Source organism: Peromyscus leucopus, chromosome 22 (genome assembly GCF_004664715.2).
Source record: "Peromyscus leucopus breed LL Stock chromosome 22, UCI_PerLeu_2.1, whole genome shotgun sequence".
NCBI classification, from domain to species: domain Eukaryota; kingdom Metazoa; phylum Chordata; class Mammalia; order Rodentia; family Cricetidae; genus Peromyscus; species Peromyscus leucopus.
Genome location: NC_051081.1, coordinates 10,949,239 through 10,970,073, shown reverse-complemented (window position 1 = coordinate 10,970,073; position 20,835 = coordinate 10,949,239). Strand labels below are relative to the sequence as shown.

Genomic DNA, 20,835 nt, shown 5'->3' with positions numbered 1-20,835 from the left:
GAATAAAAGTGACTCCACATTGTTTCTGATGTTAATACTCAAAAACAGTTACTCAAGTCAGGTGTGGTGATTCAGGAGAGCCATGCCCACACTTAGAAGCAGGAGTTCAAGGTCATCCTTGGATGAATAGCCTGTTCAAAGCCAGATTGGGCTTCTTGAGAGCCTGTATCAAAAAAAGAAATCAAACAAAAACAGCAACAAAATGGAGCTTAGGGGTGTAGCTTGGCGCTAGAGCACCTACCTCATATTTGAGGCTTATGGCTCCATCCAAAGCACTGGAATAGTAATAGTAAAAAATAATGAAAAGTGAGGGTATGATAACACATGCTTGTAATCTTACACTTGTGAGGTAAGGCAGCACCTGGGCTACATAGCAAGACCCTGTTTCTAACAAACAAAAAATGACATAATAATTGCTAATGTTTGTCTCACAATGTTCATATTAGTTAATGTGTCCCCAGGGTCCTGAACAGTACTGGACCATAATAATGCTACCTTCTGAATTTTCTTTTGTTGTTGTTGTTTGTTTCTCTTGATATGGTCTCGTGTAGCTCAGGTTGGCCTCAAATTTCCTATATAATTGAGGGTGACCATGAACCTCCTGAGTGCTAGTATTATAGGCATGTACCACCATGTCCAGATTATATGGTGCTGGTGATCAAGATCAGGGCTCTGTGTATGCTAGGCAAGTTCTACTAAGTGTTGTATTTTTATTTGTTCGTATGTTTGTGTGTCTGAGTATGTCTGTGTGTATGTGTGTGTTCAAGCAGAACAAACAAGTTTGTATGCATGGGTATCTCTCTTTTCACCTTATTCTCTTAAGGCAGGGTCTCTTAGTGAAACTAGTACTAGATTGACAATCAGTAAGCCCCAGCCACTCTCATGCCACTCATAACACTAGGGTTACAGGAGTTCAAGGCGTCATTCAGCCTTTTTTTTTGTGGGTTCTAGGAACTTTAACTCAGATCCTCATGTTTGCCAGGCAAGAGCTCTTGCCCACTGAGCTGTCTCCACAGCTCTTTCTACTATCATCTCTTGATCCATTTGTTTGTTTGTTTGTTTTTGAGACAGGGTTTCTCTATGTAGCTACCCTGGCTGTCCTGGAACTATGTAGACAAGACTGGCCTCAAACTCACAAAGATCCACCTGCCTCTGCCCCCTGAGTGCTGGGATTACAGGTGTGTGCCAACACTGCCCAGCTTCTTGCTCCATTTTTAAAAAATGTATCTCTTGCATGAATGAGTTACGAATAAAAGATGTTGGCTTTAGTCTCCTCCACAGCCCACAGCACCCTAACCCTTCTGGGCTGGTTTAGTGATCATACCATCTCTCCTTACCCTAGGATTGGTAAGTGTGATAAGGACGAATGCCCAGCACATACGAAGCCCTTGATTCCATTCTAGCACCCCACAGCACTGGGAAAGTGGAGGACAGAGGATCAGAGATTCAAGGTCATCCTCCGCTATAGAGTGAGTTCGAGACTAACCTGATCTACACAAGACTTTGTTTTCAAAATAACGGGGAAAAAAGAAGCGTAAAGAAGTCACTTGGCAAGTGTCACGTTCAGTTTTGTGGCGGAGTTGTTTACTTAAGTGCGCCTTTGTTCTGCAGCAGGCGCTGGCAGCAAGTCTAGAGCTTGAGCTTGGGTTGGGGAGGAGCCGGGATGAGGCGGGGCCCATTCTGGGGGCGGAGTCAGGACACGGCAGGGGCGGAGCCAGAAGCTGCGACGCCGCGGGGCCTGGACCGCCCAGGACGTCCCCGTAACTGCAGGCCCCACCTCCTGGGGCGTGACGTGCACGATGATTGGTAGATGTGGTTGAGAGGCGGTCTCCATTGGTTCGCCGCGCTGTCCGCTCGGCGGGCGGTGCCCGGACGCAGGTGCCGGCCGGAGCGGAGCAAGCAGCTGCAGACGGGCCGGGCCGGGCCGGGACCCGGGCCAGGGAAAACCGAGGGGCCTGCGCGGCCGCCCGGCCCGGCCGCAAAACAGGTAGGCACGGAACAGCGGGTCAGGTCTGAGTATGCAGATGGGTCCAACTCGGTTCCGGGTTCGAGGCTCCGGCTCAGTACTCGGGCGGAACAGCTAGGTCTGCACTCTTGGCCTCGACCCTGCTCGGGACGCAGGCACCTCGGTTTTTATTTCGGGGCTGGTGAGAGGTCTCGGTGCCTCAGCGCGCAGCAAGAACCTCCGTGAGCCTCGGTTTCCCCATCTGTGAAAAGTGGGTCATCCCGGAGCCAACCTGATTTAGGAGATGGTTGATGAGGAAAGCGCCAGGCATACAGTAGGTGGTTAATAAGTGGCTCATGTCACTCTGTAACCCTCTGTTTGGATAATAATTAACATTATAAAGAGTTGGGCGCTTCACAAAAAAGCTACTCAGAGTGCAGAGCACTGAAATTGTTGTTTTTCAAACGCTAGTCAGGGACTGCCAAGATGGCTCAGCTGCCCAAGGTGCTTGCCTGAGTTCTGTCTCAAGGTGTCATGGTGAAAGAAAAAACTGACTCTAGAAAGTTGTCTTTTGAACTCCATAGGCACACCTTTGCATGAGTACGCCCACATGCATATGACCCACATGCATATGCACAAACACACACACACACACACACACACACACACACACACACACACACAAAATAAATAAAATTGAAAACACTTTTTAAAAACTCTGTAGTCAGAATTTATGTGGTTAGTGGGAAACATACGAGGTGGAAATACTAAAAATAATTCCTCTCGTCCAAATGAGCAAATTGACACTCAGCAAAGTTTAGGCTGTTGCCCGAGGCCACACAGTAAACAAGAAGCAGAGCTTCTGGGATTAGAATTCAGTTTCTGGACTGGGGATGTAGTTCAGTACTTGCGTAGCACACACTAGGCCCTGGGTTCAATCCCCAGTACACACACACACACACACACACACACACACACACACACACACACACACCTCAAAATAAAAAAGACAGATGGGGCCCAGAAAAACAAATTAGCTTGAACCAGGACATACAACATCAGAGGCAGAGCCAGGATAAAGCATGTAGGTCATGGGCTATGGTGGAACATATCTATTGTTATCTCAGGTACTCTGGAGGCTGAGGCAGGAAGAGTTCAAGGCCCGACTGGGTTACTTAGTATAACCCTGGTTTTGTTTAGTGCTTTTTTTTTTTTTAAATTTAACTTATTTTTTATTTTTATTTTATTTTGTTTTTGAGACAAGGTCTCACCATATAACCTTGTCTGTCCTGGAACTCCATATGGAGACCAGGCTAATTTTGAATTAATAGAGATCCGGTTCACTCTGCTTCCCAAGTGCTGGGACTAAATGTGTGTGCTACCATGCACACATGTATGTATGTATGCCTGTATGAGTTTATGCCTATTATGTAAGAACCTTCAGAGGCCGGAAGAGGGTGGTGGATCTCCTGCAACTGCAGTTAAAGGCAGTTTTGAGCCACCATGTAGGTACTGGGAACCGAACTCAGGTCCTCTGCAAGAGCAGTAAGTGCTTTTAACTGCTGACTCATCTCTCTAGCCCCATGATATTTTAAAACATTTGTTCAATTTATTTATTTGTTTTGTTTATGTGTAAGTTTGTGAGCTCTCACTCACTACAGCACATGTAGAGATAAATCACAAGACAACTTTTGAGATTCAGTTCTTTCCTCCTATCATGTGGGTTCTGGGGATTAAACTCAGCTCATCAGACTTGGTGGTGGCAAGCATCTTTCCCTAAGGAGCCATCTTACCAGTCTTTAAAATAAAATTTTTAAAAAATTAAAAGAAAACCCTGGAAGTTGGGCATGGTGGCACACGCCTATAGTCAGTCCAAGCACGCAGGAGCATGAGCATGGTGACTGCTGCAGGTTTGAGTACAGCCAGGGTCACATAGCCATAGAGTCCTTAAGACTCTAGGTGGAAAAAAAAAAGAGTCTGGAATGTAGCTCAGTGAGATTCAGGGTTCAATCTTTAATATTACACATTGTGGGGGTGGGCGGTGGTACTCATGAAGTCTGGTACCTTTTCCTGAGAATCTATAGGCAGTTTTACGGTTGCTGAGGGAGGGAGAGACATTCTCTTTAGTGATGTGATCACTGGTAAGGTGCCCAGACTCCAGAAGTAAACCCTTTCCCATGCTCCTTGTTGGCTCACTCCTTCCAAAAAAAGTAAATACAGAATCTGAGTGTGATGCTGGCTGCCTGTAATCCCAGCACACAGGAGGCTGAGGCAGGAAAATTACCAAGAATTCAAGGCCAGTGTGGGTTATGTAATGAAATGCTGTTTCAAAAGTGAAGCAAACAAAGGAACAAAAACTAGTGGCTGGTTTTTGAATACTTGTTGAGCTGGGCAGTGGTGGCCCAGACTTTTAATCCTAGCACTCATGAATCAGAGGCCGGCTGATCTCCGTGAGTTCAAGGCTGACCTGGTCTACAGAGGGAGTTCTAGGACTGTTACACAGAGAGACTCTGTCTCAAAAAACAAACAAACAAACAAAAAAAAAAAAAGAAAGAAAAGAAAAGAAAAAGAAAAAAAGAATCCTTAGTGCTCTTGCAGAGGACCTAGGATCAGTTAGCAGAGGACCTAGGATCAGTTCCCAGAACCTTCCTGGTGGCTTACAGCCATCTGTAACTCCAGTTTTAGGGAATCCAACTCCTTCTTCTGGCCTTTTCAAGCATTCACTGGACACACATAGTGAACTTATGTGCATGCGGGCAAAAACTCATACATATAAAGTAAAATGAATAAATAAAATTAAATAAGTCAACAAAAAAGAACTAGTGTCTCTTGAAGACCAGATAACTCTCTGTACAGTTTAAGTTTAAATCCTGTCTCTGTCTTTTTCCAACTGTGTGACCTTGAGTGAATAGGCATCCCTTCTGAACTTTGGCCTCTTCTTCTTCAATCAGTGAGGCTAATTATACTTTGGTTGTGAAAACCTGATGAAAGCCTTAGAACTGTTTCCCATTATAGAGACTGGCAGGATAGCCTGTGAGGCTCATCTAACTGATTCTTCCAATTTGTTACAGAGTTGGGAATGAGAAATGAATACAGCAATACTGCGTGCAATCACTCTGTGCTAGATCTAGGGCTGGGTGCTGGGGACAGCAGGAAGAATGTCTGACAAAGTTCCTCCCTTCCAGAGTCACTGAAGAGAACAAAGACAGGCATGACAGGTTCATTAACAAACATTTCAGAAAGGACCCCATGCCATGAAGTGTCTCTTTAGCCATAGTGGTCCAAGAGATGTGCTCCAGGGATATGACCTTTGAAGGAGACACTTAATAACAATTGTTTGAAGTTTGAACGTAAGCAGATAGCTTGGCAATCTAATATTTTGTGTGTATTGTTTATTTTTGAAACAGGGTCTCCTGTAGCCCAAACTGGCCGCAAACTCAATATATAGCTGAGGATGACCTTGAACTTCTAATCTTCCTGCTTGCATGTCCTAAGTGCTGGGATTATAAGTGTGTACCCCCATACTCAGTTTTATAAGGCCATAGGGAGCAAACTCAGGGCTCTGTGCATGCTAGATAGCCATGCTACCAGCTAAAACACAAGCCCAGCTTCAGTATCCAGTGTTTAATACATTTTTGCTGATGTTACTTTTTAAAAATTTATTACATTGTGTGTGTGTGTTTTCTCTTCCACCAGGCAGGTTCTAGGAACAGAACTCAAGTCATTAGTGCCTTTACTTGCTGAGCCATTTTACCTGCTGATATTTGTTTTGTTTTTTGAATCGAGGTCTCTTGTAGCCCCACCTGATCTCTAGCTCTCTCTGTAGCCAAAATAAGCATGAACTCTTGATCCTCCTGCCTCTGTGTTTAGGATGCTGGAATCATAGGCATGTGCTACCATGCCCAACATTTCTATGACTATTTTAGCAATTTATGGACTAGTGTGAGCAGATTTACTAGTGTTGGTGGACTTCCTCCCAATAGTAGGTAAAGTAAGGAATTGTGATGATTCTTTTATTTTTTTTAAGATTATTTATTATGTATATAGTGTTCTGCCTGCTTGTATCCCTGCAGGCCAGACAAGGGCACCAGATCTCATTACAGGTGGTTGTGAGCCACCATGTGGTTCCTGGGAACTGAACTCAGGACCTCTGGGAGAGCAGTCAGTGTTCTTAACCCCTGAGCCATCTCTCCAGCTTCATGATGATTCTTGTAAGCACAATTGTTGGTATAAATTCTAAGATCTGTCATCTTCTAAAACTTGGAAGACAGAGGCAGGTGGATCAAGAGTTCTAGCCTGAGCTATATAGTGAGACCTTGTCACCAAGAAAAGGGAGAGAGAGAGAGAGAGAGAGAGAGAGAGAGAGAGAGAGAGAGAGAGAGAGAGCGCACTGGGAGTGTAGTTCAGTTGGTAGAGTATTTACCTAGCATGCACGAAGCTCTGGGTTCCATCTCCAGAACTACAATACACCAAACATGGAATTCCTGAAGTGGGAGTATTTGGAAGATGAATTTCAAGAGTTCAAGGTCAGGGCTGCAGAGATGGTTCAGGGTTAAGAGCACTGGGTGCTTTTCCAGAGGACCTGGGTTCAATTCCCAGCATCCACATGGTAGTTCACAACCATCTGTAGCTCCAATTCTAGGGGATCTGATGCCTTCTTTTTGCCTCACAGGCAGCAGCTGTACATGTGGTACATAGATACACATGCAGGCAGATACACATAAAATAAAATATAAACAATACAATTTAAAAACATTTAAAATGATAGTTCAAGGTCATCTTTGGTTAAATAGTGAACTCTAGAAATCCTGTCTCAAAAAAAAAAAAAAAGAAAAAGAAAGAAGGAAGGAAGAAAAAAAGAAAAAGAACTGAAGAAAAGGGAAAAAAATCTAAAATAAATCTTCAGAGGTCGAGGTGGACTTTTTTCAGCATGCGTTCTCTCAAGAGGGCCCAGCACTTCCCCACTGACCTCTCAACTGTACATTCTGGTTGACAGAACATCAGTGTCCACAACAAGGCAGTCCTGGCCGATGCCCTATGGCTGTTATCTTAGGTTCTCAGCTTTCCTCATGGCTGTCTGACTTTGGTTGATACTTGCTTATCTGACCTATGGTAGCTCAGCTATGGAGGCCTTGGAGGTCGTGCTGGGTTTTTAGCTGAGTTCCTCAGGGAAGAGCTGGTCTGTCAGCTGACTGTCTGGGTGCAAAAAGTCAGTTAATCATTTACGTTCCATGTATTTTAGGTCTCTGGTTTTCACAGGCAGGGCTGGTAAGAGTTGACTTGGGGCAGAGCTGGCCCTATCAGTTGGAACTTACAAATACTATTAGGGTTGCTGTGGGCTTTGGGTTTTACTCTTAGAGACAAGAGTCTTAGGTGTTGGACAAATTGAAACCAGTGATCTTTGGCTCTGGATTGATGTCTTAAGTAGCCTTCTGTTCTTTAAGGGATTTCTCAGAAGAGTCAGGCATGATGCCACAGTCATATGACCTCAGCTACTCAAAGAGCTGAGGCAGAAGGGTCTTAAGTTCAAGGTCTGACTAGACTACAGAGCAAGCTCCAGGCAAGGTCGGCCTGTGTAGCTTGGAGGTACTCTCAAATTAAAACATTACCGGACAGTGAGATAGATACCTCATAGAGTAAAGTGCTTGCCACCAAGCCTGATGACCTGAGTTTGAGCCCCCAAAACCCACTTGATAGGAGAGAACTGACTCTTGCAAGTTGTCCTCTGACTTTCACATGCACTCTGTGGCACATCCACTCTCTCCTCCATAAATGAACATAACAAAATTAATGAAAAAATTTGAAAATCAGAAAGGAAAGGTTTTAAAGTGTGTGTGGGGTGGGGACAGGTGCGGGGTGCAGAGAGCTAGGAGTGTAGCTTAGTGGCAGGGTGATTGCCTGGTAAGGCTGGTCTCTAAGTTCATATCCTGCTACTAGAAAGGAAAAAACATTCTTAGAGAAAATTTACACAGAGATTGGAAAGCTGGAATTCCCTTCTTGCAACACTGGAGAAGAGGGTGAGGCTGCATAGGGTTCCTTTTTGCTTATTGGACCCTGAGGCAGAGGGCAGAATTCCACCAAAGTCATGAAGAGCAGACTTCAGAGCGGTTTGCTGAGGTATTCACTATTTCCTGTAGCCTCTCTTTGGGAACTGAGGATAGAACAACTGGTCTTATGGACACATACATGTGTCATTTCCTTGATGAATTGAGATCTCCAAGAGTGCACAGTCCAACAGAGGCCATGAGTCACAAGGGGCCTGAATGACTCACCATTCTGGTGCTGTGCAAAACACTGAGTTTCTAGTTCTCTATCTCCCTCCTCCCCCTGCCCTGTCCTGCCCTGCCCTGCCCCGTCCGTCTGTCCGTCCGTCCGTCCATCCGTGTGTGTGTGTGTGTGTGTGTGTGTGTGTGTGTGTGTTGGTTAGGAATTGAACTCAGAGTCTCACACATGCTAGGGCAGTATTTTACTACTGTTCCATCTGTCACAGGCCCTCATTGGATTCTAGGCAGGTATTCTACTTCTTTAGTCATGCTTCCAACCTCTCTATATGCATTCTGTTTTCATTAAAGACAGCTTACTGTGTTTTTAGTCCTGTCTCAAGGATCTGGTCTTAGCTAGAACAAGATGGTCCTGGCTGTGGAAAAAAACTGAGCAAAGGGCCAGGCACACAGTAGGTGTGTTGTAGCTAGAGTTTTCCTGCCTTGCCCACAGTCAGGACAAATCTTTGTCACCCGCCAGTCCCACAGCTGCTCAGACCCAACCAAGTAAACACAGAGACTTATATTGCTTACAAACTGTATGGCCGTGGCAGGCTTCTTGCTAACTGTTCTTATAGCTTAAATTAATCCATTTCTACAAATCTATACCTTGCCACGTGGCTCGTGGCTTACCGGCATCTTTACATGCTGCTTGTCCTGGCGGTGGCTGGCAGTGTCTCCTGCCTTCCTGTTCCTTCTTTTCTCCTCTCTGTTAGTCCCGCCTATACTTCCTGCCTAGCCACGGGCCAATCACTGTTTTATTTATTGACCAATCAGAGCAACACATTTGCCATACAGAACATCCCACAGCAGTGTGTATTTCAATTGCTGTTCCATGTGGAAATGTAATATGGAGGCTGATTTGTAGCATTTGGAATTGGGGCCATGCCTGGCTTTTTCTAGAAGACTGAGAAAAAAATCCAACCCAAGCCCCAGCTGTCCTCAAAGCCTGGGCTAAGTTGTGTATATCACATCATAGAGTTCTCACATCTACATTTTACAGATGCAAATAGACATTCAAAGAGGCAAGTCTTAGAGTCCTGTCTTCGTGTCAGTTCTGTTGCACTGATAAAATACCTTGACAAAAGCAACTTAGAGGAGAAGAAAGGATTTATTTTAGCTCACAGTTCCAGGTTACAGGCCATCTTTTCAGGGAAGTCACAGCAGCAAGAACTAGAGGGCATTTGTCATATCACATTTGTAATCAGGAACAGAAAGCAATAAATGCATTCAGGCTAGTGCCCAGCCCACGCTATCCTTTTCATTCAGTCCAGTGTGTAGCCCACCTTTGTTCAAGGGGGGTCTTCCCACCTCAACTAACCAATTAAGGAAATACCTAGGGCTAGTCAGTGGTGGCACACACCTTTAATCCCAGCACTCAGGAGGTGGATCTCTGTGAGTTCTAGGCCTGCCTGGTTTACATAGTCAGTTCCAGAACAATCGGGGCTACACAATGAAACCTTGTCTCAGAAAAAACAAAAACAAAAACAAAAACAAAAATGAAATTGTCAACTAAAAAACAAACAAACCATTGATTAGGGAAAAAAAAAGGGCCTGGTGGTGGTGGTGGTGGTGGCGGCGGCGGCGGCGGCGGCGGCGGCGGCGGCGGCGGCGGCACAAGCCTTTAATCCTAGCACTTGGGAGGCAGAGGCAGGCGGATCTTTGTGAGTTCAAGGCCAGCCTGATCTACAGATCAGGTTCTAGGACTGCCAAGGCTGCACAGAGAAGCCCTGTCTCAAAAAGAAACAAAGAAAGGAAGAGAAGGCAGGGAAATACTTAGGTAGAAGGGACTCCAGATGTTTCAGCAGGTAAAAGCACTTGCCACCAAGCCTAATGACCTGAGATCAACCCTCAGGATCCATATTGTGGAATGAGAGAACTGACTCTTGCTAGCTGTCCTCTGACCTCCACATTCATGCTGTGCACATACATAAACATACACAAGACAAACATAATTTAAAAAGAAAAAATCCCTCAAAGGCACAACCACATTCCCAACCTAGTCTGGACAGTTCCTCATGAGAGCCCCATCCCACAACCACATCCCAACCTAGACAATTCCTCATGAGAACCGCTACCCACGACCACATCCCAAATAGTCTAGACAACTCCTCATGAAAGCCCCTTCTCACAACCACATCCCAGCATAGTCTAGTTCTTCATGAGAGTCTGTTCCCACAGCCACATCCCAACATAGTCTAGATAGTTGAGAGCCCCTTCCCACAACCATATCCCAACCTAGTCTAGACAGTTCTTCATTTCTCTGTGTAGCTTTGGAACCTTTCCTGGAACTCACTCTGCCTCCTGAGTGCTGGGATTAAAGATGTGCACCACCACCACCCGGCTTCCCAGGTGATTCTTGATTGTGTCAGTTTGACAACTAAATAACCATCACAATCCCTGACAAGATGGAACTCAAGAGCCAGGCATGATCTAAAATCCACCATTCAGAAGTCTTAGATCTTAAGTTCCAGGCCAGCCTGACTATAGAGTGAGTTCAAAATAGGGACTCAGAGTCGGGAGAACCACTTTGTAGGTAAAGGCCAGCTGCACAAATGTGAGGACTTTAGTTTACATCCCCAGAACCCATGTAAAGCCAGGCATAATAAGCCTCAATCCCAGTCCTTGTACTGTGAAACGGGAGGTGGGGACAGGAGAATCTCTGGAAGATGGGGAGTCAGCTGGCCTAGTGTACACAGTAGAAAATAAGAGACTCTGTCTCAGACAAAGTGGCAGACATGGGTATTCTCAGACCTTTGACCTCTACTCATGTGCCTTGGTACACATTCACTTGTACGTACACATACATTTGCAAGCACGTGTATACACATACATACATAACTCAAAAAAGAAAAAAAGAGTAACCCAACTGTTACTGTGACTCATTAATTTTGCCTTTGATCTCTCTGCTGGCCTCCCCTCAGGCTCCTGGGACCATGGGCCTCAGGCCCTGAGGACAGACGGCTCCTTGTGGCCATGACGACAGGTGACTGTTGCCACCTCCCTGGCTCCCTATGTGACTGCTCTAGCAGCCCTGCCTTCTCCAAGGTTGTGGAGGCCACAGGCCTTGGGCCACCCCAGTATGTGGCACAGGTGACTTCAAGGGATGGCCGACTGCTCTCAACTGTCATCCGGGCTTTGGACACACCGAGGTGAGTAGTGACCATTAATATCCTGGCTTTTGTCCATTTCTTTCTGGGTTGAGTGATTTTCTCCTAGTCTGAGGTTGGGTCCAGTCACTGAGAGAGGCAAAGGGGTGAACATGCTGGAGAGAAGAAGCCAAATACAGAGGTTGGAGAGATGGCTCAGTGGTTAAAGAACACTTGCTGCTCTTGCAAAAAATCAGAGTTTAGTTCCCAGCACCAACAATGGACAGTTCACAACTGTCTGCAACTCCAGCTCCAGGAGATCCACCACCCTCTTCTGGCTTCCTTGGGAACTTCCTCTCCACAGAGACAAATACTAAAGAGACCAAATAGTTGGGTGTAGTGGGACATGTCTGTAAATGGGGCTAGGGAGATGGGGCAGTTGATAAAGTGCTTGCTATGCAAGCTTGAAGACCTGAGGTTCATCCCTGGAATCTGTGTAAAAAGCTGGGCTTGGTAGCCTGTGTTATAATCCCAGGGAGAGACAAGCAGATCTCTGGAGCTCTCTCAGCCAGCCTGCCTTAATTGGTGAGTGCTAGGTCAGCTAGAGACCATTCTTTAAAAAACAAGGTGGACATCCCCTGAAAAGCCTGATGTTGACCGCTGGCTTTCACACACACATATAGACATGCACACAGATAGAAACATGTACCAGGCTTTTTGTTTTGGGTCACCAACCAGCTCCAAATCATCACACGGAGTCTTCCTATTAGTTATGAATGTTCAGCCTTATCTTATGCTTGTCCCACTAGCTCTTATAACTTAACCTGTTTCTCTTCATCTACATTTTGCCTCAGGGCTTTTTACCTTTCTTTCCTTTTGCATATCTTACTTTCCCTGCTTCTCATGTCTGGCTGGCTGGTGGCTGCCTGGCTTCTGGCCCCAGGTGTGTCCCTCTCCTTTTCCCTCATTCTCTCCTCCTTCTCCTCTCCCTTGCCTAGATTTCTCCTCCTACTTATTCTCTCTGCCCACCATCCCTGCCTATTCCTCTCCTGCATTGCTGTTGGCTGTTCAGCTTTTTATTAGACCAATAAGGTGCCTTAGCAGGCAAGGTTAAACAAATGCAACACATCTTTACATAATTAAACAAATGCAGCAAAAAAATGTAACACATCTTTACAAAGTTAAATATTCCACAACAAGAACACACATCCACTCACAAAACTTGAGTATGGAGACGCATGTTTATAATCCCAGAACTGGAGATGCAGAAAGAGGTTGATCCCTGGGACTTGCTGGCTAGCTAGCCTAGCCAGTGAAAGACCTTGGCTCAAAAAACAAGATAGCGGTCAGTGAGATGGCTCAGTGGGTAAAAGCCTGATATTCTATCTACATTAGATCCCTGGGATGCACACGATGGAAGGAGAGAATCAACTCCTGAAAGTTAGCCTCTGACCTCCACATGTGTGCATGGCACACACATACCTACCTGTCCACTCACGCACACAAAATAAATGAATAAAATGTAATTTTAAAAACAAGGTAGACATTCCTAGCCCAATGGGAGACTCTGTCTAATAAACAAGGTGGATGGCTCCTGAGGAATGACACCCGAGGCTTCCACAAGCATGTGCACACACATGCATGCTCACCAGCACCCATCTATACACCTTACATGAATGCTGAGGCAAGAGGATTAAAGTTTAAGGCAAGCCTAGGCTACAGAGAGTGTGAGATATTAGCAATATCTTTTCTAAAATTTACTAATAAATGAACAAATTGGGGCTGGGGATATGGCTTAGTGATAGAGTGCTTGCTTAGTATGAGCAAATTCTCTCTTCAGCACTAAAATTCTAGATTATGGGAAATCTGAAGATCAAGTGTTGAAAGTTGATTCATGAACTTTTTCTTGAGGAGATATAAACAAATGCTTGCTTCCTCCCTTGATATTCCTAGAGACAGGACACCAATGACAAACTAAAGTACAGTTCCACCAAAGTCTAGGTGTGGGGACCAATGAGTTTACTGAGGTTACTTAGAGAGTGTGGGTGGGTGGATACTTACAGGAGCATGGGTACCCCAGAAGAGCTGTATCACCAGAAAGTCTCACCCAGCATAGATGATGACTTCCCCATAGCACCATAGATAGAGTCCCCCTTCATGAATCTCCCATGTTCTGTATAGTCTAGCAACTCTTAGACCACAAGATCATGTGTAACTGGGAAATTAATTGAATATAGTTAGCAGGGAGAGGGGCAGGAGGTGGTGTCTGGGGTGTCAGGGGAGGGTATAGTGACCCTCCCACCTCCTCTTTGTAGGAGGGAAGGCCAACAGTCAGCAGACTGGATCTTGAAGGTTGTTTGCAAATAGTCCCAGCTACTCTGATGAAGACAATGAGAGCTATCATGCCCAGAGGATAGGGCTTTACAACACCAGTGACCTTGGGCTTTGGAGAAGCAGTGCAGGGAGTGAGAATTGTGGAGAATAGTACCTGGGCTGAAACTCCTGTGGATACCTTTCTCCCCCCACCCCCAAGTGATCTGGAACAGATTTCTGGTCAGAGTATTCTGAGAATATGGTATTATGGTCCTCAGAATGTGGATTTTGCTGCCTCTGTCCATGATGAAGGTATGTTCTAAGGAGCCCACTGGAACTGAAATGATCATAAGCTGAAAATGCTGGGCTGGCAAGATGGCTCAGTGTGTACAAAAACTGGCTACATGTGTCTGACAACCTGAGTTCAACACTTGGAACACACATAACGGTGGAAAGAGAACCAACCACAGCAAGTTGGGTGGGAGAGACAGGTAGATACTGAGAGCTTGTTGGCTAGCATACCAGCCTAGCTAAAAATGCAGACTTCCAGTTCAGTGAGAGACCCTGTTGAGGAAGACACTTGACATGGTGCTCTGGCCTACACATGCATGTGCACAGGCACATGCACCTGTAACTCACATGTGACACATCACACACACACACACACACACACACACACACACACACACACACACACACACACAGTGGTTAAAATTCTTCCAGGCCTTCCTTCCTTCCCCTCTCTCTTCTCTTTTCTCCTTCCCTCTCCCTCCCTTTCCTTCCTTCCTTCTTCTTATTTTTTAATCTCAAGACAAGGTTCCATGTAACCCATTCTGACTCCAAGCTTGTTATGTAGCTTCACTGGCCTTGAACTCCTGGTCTTCCTACCTCTGCCTTCTAGTACTGTGACCATAGATGTACGCCACATTGCCCAGCTTCCTTGGACTTTTCACTTTTTTTTCAAGACAGGGTTCCTCTGTGTAGTTCTGGCTGTCCTGGAACTCCCTCTGTAGACCAGGTTGGCCTCAAATTCACCTGCCTCTGCCTCCCAAGTGCTGGAATTAAAGGTGTACACCACCAGTGCCCAGCTGAACTTTTCCATATCTGTAAAGTGGAATCAAGTAAGAGCTTTCCTCCGAGGCTCACTGTGAGAATGAGATAAATGAAGCCCAGAACTGCACTTAGAATATGGCCTATAGCCACAGTTCTGGAACCAAGGGGAGCCAAAGGGAGAGGAACATCAGTTTGAGATTGACTTGTGAACCCATGTCCAGCCTGGGTTATGCAGTGAATGCAAGTGAGACCCTGTTTCAAAAAGCAAAACAATTGAGCATGGTTGCACACATACTTAGGAGGCAGAGACAGGCAGATTTTTGTGAATTCAAGGCTAGCTTCATCTATATAACAAGTTCCAGGCCAGCCAGGGTTACATAGTGAGACTCTGTCTCTAAATAAATAAAAATAAATAAATATAAAAACAAAGTTAGGTATGGTGGCACATGCCTGGCATCCAGGACTGGAGAAGTAGACACAGGAGGACCAGGAATTTAAGGTTATCCTATGCTTTGGTGGCAAGTTAGAGGCCAGTGTGGGCTACATGATACCCCGTCTGAAAACAAACAAACAACAACAAATAGGCTGAAGTCGGATGTGGTGGCCTATGTCTTTAATCCTAGCACTTGAGATCAGAGGCAGACAGATCTCTATGAGTTTGAGGCTAGCTTGTTCTGCATAATGAGTTCCAAGACAGTCAGGGCTATATAATGTAACCATCTCTTGTTTGTTTGTTTGTTTTTGGTTTTTCAAGACGGGGTTTCTCTGTGTAGTCCTGGAAACCATGTCTTAGAATAAATAAAAAGAGGCTCGCAAAGATGATTCAGTGGGTAAAAGGCCTGCTATACAAGCGTAAGGACTTGCGTTCAAATCCCCAGAATCCATGTAGAAATCCAGTCATGGTACTCAGGCCTGCAAACCTTGAGGTAGGGGTGGCGTCAGGTGAAACTCCAGAAGCTCAGAGCAAGCCTGACACATACAGCACATATGAACATTGACCCTCCTCAAACAAGGTAGGAGGTTGTCCTCTGACCTTCACCCATGTGTCGTGACACACACATGCATACATATATATACATATATACACATATATAACACTCATATAAGATAAATTAAACAATTAAACTAAATACCTCCCAAAGTGCCTGATACATGGGGAATGCTCAGTAAACCATAACTTGCTCCCTCTGTGCCTTTGTAAGAATTGCTGTTTCTGAGTTTCCAGGGCTTCCCAGAAGAAACTGAGCTGACGTGGCTCTTAAGAGTCTCACTACTTCCTTTCCCTGAGTTGGTTTCCAGAATAGGGAGTCCTTTTTCCTGTGAACTTTTATGTTTGTATGACTGTGTGTGTGTAAATCGGAGTGTGTAATTAGAAAGGAACTGGGAATGCCCTTGTGTGTGTGTGTGTGTGTGTGTGTGTGTGTGTGTGTGTGTGAGAGAGAGAGAGAGAGAGAGAGAGAGAGAGAGAGAGAGAGAGAGAGAGAGAGGGAGGGAGAGAGGGAGAGAGGGAGAGAGGGAGAGAGAGTTTGCATGTGTGGGGATACACACGTGCAGTTGTGTGTACCTGTTTGCTTGTGTGTTTGTGGAAATAAGAGGCTGACATCAGATGTCTTTCTTGATCTCTTTCCAACACACAGGCACCCATGCACACACGCACGCTGTTGAACCCAGAGCTGGATGATTCTGCTAGAGTGGATACCCAGTTTGTTCTGGAGACCCCCATCTCCATCTTCTAGGTGCCGGGATTACACATGGGCCACCACACCTGGCTGGTTTTGTGTGGGCACTGAGGATCCAAACTCCAGTTCTTAGGTTTGCATGGCAAGCTCTTTACCCATTGAGCATCTCCTCAGTCTCCCTAGTAGCCTTTTGGTATGGCAAATGAAAACAACTTCTAGCCGGGCGGTGGTGGCGCACGCCTTTAATCCCAGCAGAGCCAGGTGGAGGCCAGCCTGGGCTACCAAGTGAGTTCCAGGAAAGAAAACTTCTTAGAGACTGGGCTGAAAGGAAAGATGTGAGCCCTATCTTTTGGGATCTGGGCTGTTTGGCATTTCTGTTGTTTTGAGACAGGATTTCATGTAGTCCAGGCTTATTTCCAGCCTTGAACTCTTGATCCTCCTGTCTCTACCTCCAAAGTGCTGGATTCGCAGCCACACAAACAGAAAACTGGAGAAAAGGGGGTTTTCTCTCTCTCTCTCTCTCTCTCTCTCTCTCTCTCTCTCTCTCTCTCTCTCTCTCTCTCTCTCGTGTGTGTGTGTGTGTGTGTGTGTGTGTTTTCCTGACAATATGCTCTCTGGGCAGAAATGTTTAGAAAACAATGACTCATGTATTGGATAGCCCATGGGTCCCCTAAAGCCATGCCTCCTGCCTTCTGGAGCTGCCCTAGGAAGAACTCAACTTCCCTAGAGACTGGGCTGTAATTAGAGACTCCACACAGCAGCTGTTATGGATGGTTTCTATGCCTGTTCGCCCATCCCACCCCTTGTCTTCCTTAGCCATGCACAGAAAAACAAATGAGTAATTTTCTCATATGCACAGGTTTCTCAGAGTGTGACTTTTAGATATAGATAGAGCCAGGAGTTTTGATAATGTCTTTTTAAAAAATTTTGTGTGTGGGGCTGGAGAGATGGTTCAGTGGTTAAGAGCACTGACTGTTCTTCCAAAAGTCAATTCCCAGCAACCACATGGTGGCTCACAACCATCCATAATGGGATCTGAAGCTCTCTCTGGTATGCATGCAGACAGAGTACTCATACCTAAAAATACACATAAATAAATAAAATTTAAAAAATTGTGTGTGGTGTATATTTGTATGTATATGTAATCGTGTGTGTGGTATTTGTTAATGTATATGTGTTATCAAGTGTTTTGCTGTATATGTGCGTAATTATATGTGTGTGTGATGTGTGTTAGTGTAAGCATGTGTGTGTGTTAGTGTATGTCTGAAATTTTGTGTGTGATGTGTTAGTGTATGTGTGTGATTATGTGTGTGCTGTAGTCCTTGAGGACTGTATTAGTTATTTGTCTTGTTTCTTTGACAAACACCTGACAAAGGCAACTTAAGGAAGGAAAGATTTGTTTCCATCATGGCTGGGAAGTCACAGTGGCACAAGCTTCTGAGGTGGTTGGTCACCTTGCACTCATGATGCTTAGGAATCAGAGAGATGAATTACTTGTGTTCAATTTGCTTTTTCCTTTAAAAATTATTAGTGTGTATGTGCACACTCGTGTGTATCCCATGACATGTGTGTGTCCAGAGGACAACCTGCAGGAGTCGTTTCTCTTCTTCCACAATGTGGGTCCCAGGGATTGAGCTCAGGTCATCAGATTTATCAGCAAGCACCTTTATCCATTGAGTCATCTTGTGTCCCTGCTTCCTCTTTTTTATTCAGTCTAGGACCCCAGCCCATGGAATGGTATCATCCATGTTTGGGATGGGTCATCCCACGTCTGTTAATCTAATTTAGAAAATCTGTCACAGACATGCCCAGTGATTTGTCTCTAAGGTGTTGACAATATAGACCCTCAGAAGGACCACCAAGAATGGATAGTTACTTAGGAATATCATGATAGTATTTCATCAAAAGAAGAGAACGTTAGGCAGGCAGGTGGACAGGATGCTCACTATAGGCTAAAAAGCACACAGTAGCTCTGGGGAGGGGACACATGGGCCTACCAATGGGAGTTTGAAAAAGCTACCTAAGGAGAGGACATCTAGAGCTGGGCTGCTGAAGGATGACTAGGAGTTTACCAAACCGCAACCTGGAGTGACAGTGAGCTTATATCCTAGCAAACAGTGATGCCAGTATAAGCAAGAAGCCCTACCGTCATTCACAAGTCTTATCTCTGTATCCTTCCAGTGACTGTCCCTTCTGCCGAATCTGTCACGAGGGAGCGAATGGGGAGAACTTGCTGTCCCCATGTGGCTGCACCGGCACACTGGGAGCTGTGCACAAGAGCTGCCTGGAGAAATGGCTGTCTTCCTCCAATACCAGCTACTGCGAGCTGTGCCACACTGAGTTTGCAGTTGAAAAGCGGCCCCGACCCCTCACAGAGGTATATTGCTTGAGGGGAAGACTGGGCATCCAGAAGGGCGGAAGGGCAGTTTTGGGACAGAGGTAGCAGCTGCCCAGGTTAGCTGGGGAAGCTGATTATGTCCCTGCCAGTACTGGGAGGGATCTGCTAATGTGTGGGAACCTGACTGACCAGAGGCTGTAGGTCTGCAAACCTCTGCCCGCCTTGCTCGTTCTCTCTCTGTGTCTCTGTCTCTGTCTGTCTGTCTTTCTCTGTCTGTCTCTGTCTGTCTGTCTCTCTATCTCTGTTTCTCTCTCTCTCTCTCTCTCTTTGTCCTCTCTGATGGTTGTTTTGCTTTGTTTTTGAAGCAGAGTCTCAGGTGTCCTAGGCTGTCCTCAAAGTAGCTTTTAGCTGAAGATGACTTTCCAACTCCTGGTCATTCAGCCTCTACTTCCCCAGTGCTGGGATTACAGGCAAGCAGTATCACCTCTGGTTTATGCAGTGCTAGCAATGGAACCTGTAGAATGAATCTTAAGGGTTCTTACTAATAAAATCAAACCTGAGCCAGGTATTGGGGTGAACACTGGAAGATCAGAGAGACAGAACAAGCCACAGCTATCTCACCTTGCCAATTCCTCAGCTGGTCCTGTTTCCTCAGACTGGAAGCTTCTGAGTCCTCATCCAGAATGAATCTCAGCTGAACTGTGTTGCTCAAAGCCTGAAAGCTTAACCGGTCAAATGCTTAGCCAGGCCAAAATGCTTCTGGTTTCTGGTCCTCACGCCTTATATACCTTTCTGCTTTCTACCACCACTCTCTGGGATTAAAGGCTGGCTTTCTGGGATTAAAGGCGTGAGTCACCATGCCTGGCTATTTCCAATGTGGCCTTGAACTCACAGAGATCCAGAGGGATTTCTATCTCTGGAATGCTAGGATTATAGGTGTGAGTGCCACCATTTTCTAGCCTTTGTATCTAGTGGCTTTTCTGTTCTCTGACCCCAGATAAAATTTATTAGGGTACACAATGTTTTGGGGAACACAATACCACCACAGGAACCCAGGGCTTCATGCATGCTAGGCTAGCCCTCTACCAACTGAGCCACAAACCCAGCCTCAGCCAGTCCCTCCCCTTTTAATATTGCTTGAATTTCCTACTATCCTGCCTCTGTTTCCTGAATATTGAGATGATAAGCATGTACCACTAGGCAGAGCTGTTTTTTTTTTTTTTTTGCTTGTTTGAAATAGAGTGTCATTTTAGCTTAGGGAGGCCTGAAAGGGCAATCCTCCTGCTTCGGCCTTTTGACTGCCAGTATGACAAGGTATGAACCCTAGGGCTACTGTTGTTAGTTCTTTTCTATTTTTTTTGAGATACAGTCTCAGGTAGCCCAGGCTGGCCTACAGCTTGCTGTATAACAAATTGGCCTTAGGCCGGGCGGTGGTGGCACACACCTTTAATCCCAGCACTTGGGAGGCAGAGCCAGGCGGATCTATGTGAGTTCGAGGCCAGCCTGGCTACCAAGTGAGTTCCAGGAAAAGGCGCAAAGCTACACAGAGAAACCCTGTCTCGAAAAACCAAAAAAAAAAAAAAAAAAAACCAAATTGGCCTTAAACTCCTGATCCTCTTGCCTCCACCTCCCATATCCTGGGATTAACAGGTGAACCACCACACCCAGGTTTTTTATTTGCTCGCATTTGTTTGTTTGTTTAAAGGCAAGGTTCATTATGTAGCCCTGGCTAGCCTGGAACTTGCTATGTAGACCAGGCTGGCCTTGAATGATCTGTTATCCTCTTGATTCAGCCACCATATAGTTGTTGGGGGCAGTCTTTGAGGTAGAGTGTCTCTAAGTAGCCCTAGAACTGACCTAGAAGTCTCTATGAAGACCAGGCTGATCTCACAGAGATCTCACTGCTGTGGCTTCCCAAGGACTGGAATTAAAGGTTTGTACCACTATACCATGCTATTATTTTCTTTTTGTTTGTTTGTTTTTTGAGACTGGGTCTCTGTGTATCCCTGGCTGTCCTGGAACTCACTTTAGACCAGGCTGGCCTCGAACTCAGAGATCTACCTGCCTCTGCCTTCTAAGTGCTGGAATTAAAGCATGAGCCACCACCACCCAGCTTATTTTCTTCTTAAAAATATTTTTTATATATTTTATTTGCATT

At 45.5% G+C, this 20,835-nt stretch overlaps 1 protein-coding gene across 4 annotated transcripts in view; it reads left to right on the top strand.

Annotated features, from left to right (window-relative positions):
* Positions 1 to 1,860: 1,860 nt before the first annotated feature.
* Positions 1,861 to 20,835, top strand: part of Marchf2 (membrane associated ring-CH-type finger 2) — a 31,633-nt gene continuing 12,658 nt past the window's right edge. The window contains exons 1-3 of one of the 4 annotated variants that reach the window (XM_028859921.2): positions 1,861 to 1,987; positions 11,130 to 11,357; positions 18,521 to 18,716. In XM_028859921.2, coding sequence (XP_028715754.1) covers positions 11,182 to 11,357; positions 18,521 to 18,716 — 372 coding nt within the window. In that variant the 5' untranslated portion in view covers positions 1,861 to 1,987; positions 11,130 to 11,181. Of the gene's footprint in view, positions 1,988 to 2,258; positions 2,280 to 11,129; positions 11,358 to 18,520; positions 18,717 to 20,835 lie in introns of those variants that run through there. The other 3 variants (XM_037197959.1, XM_037197960.1, XM_037197961.1) reach the window with 3 other exon arrangements.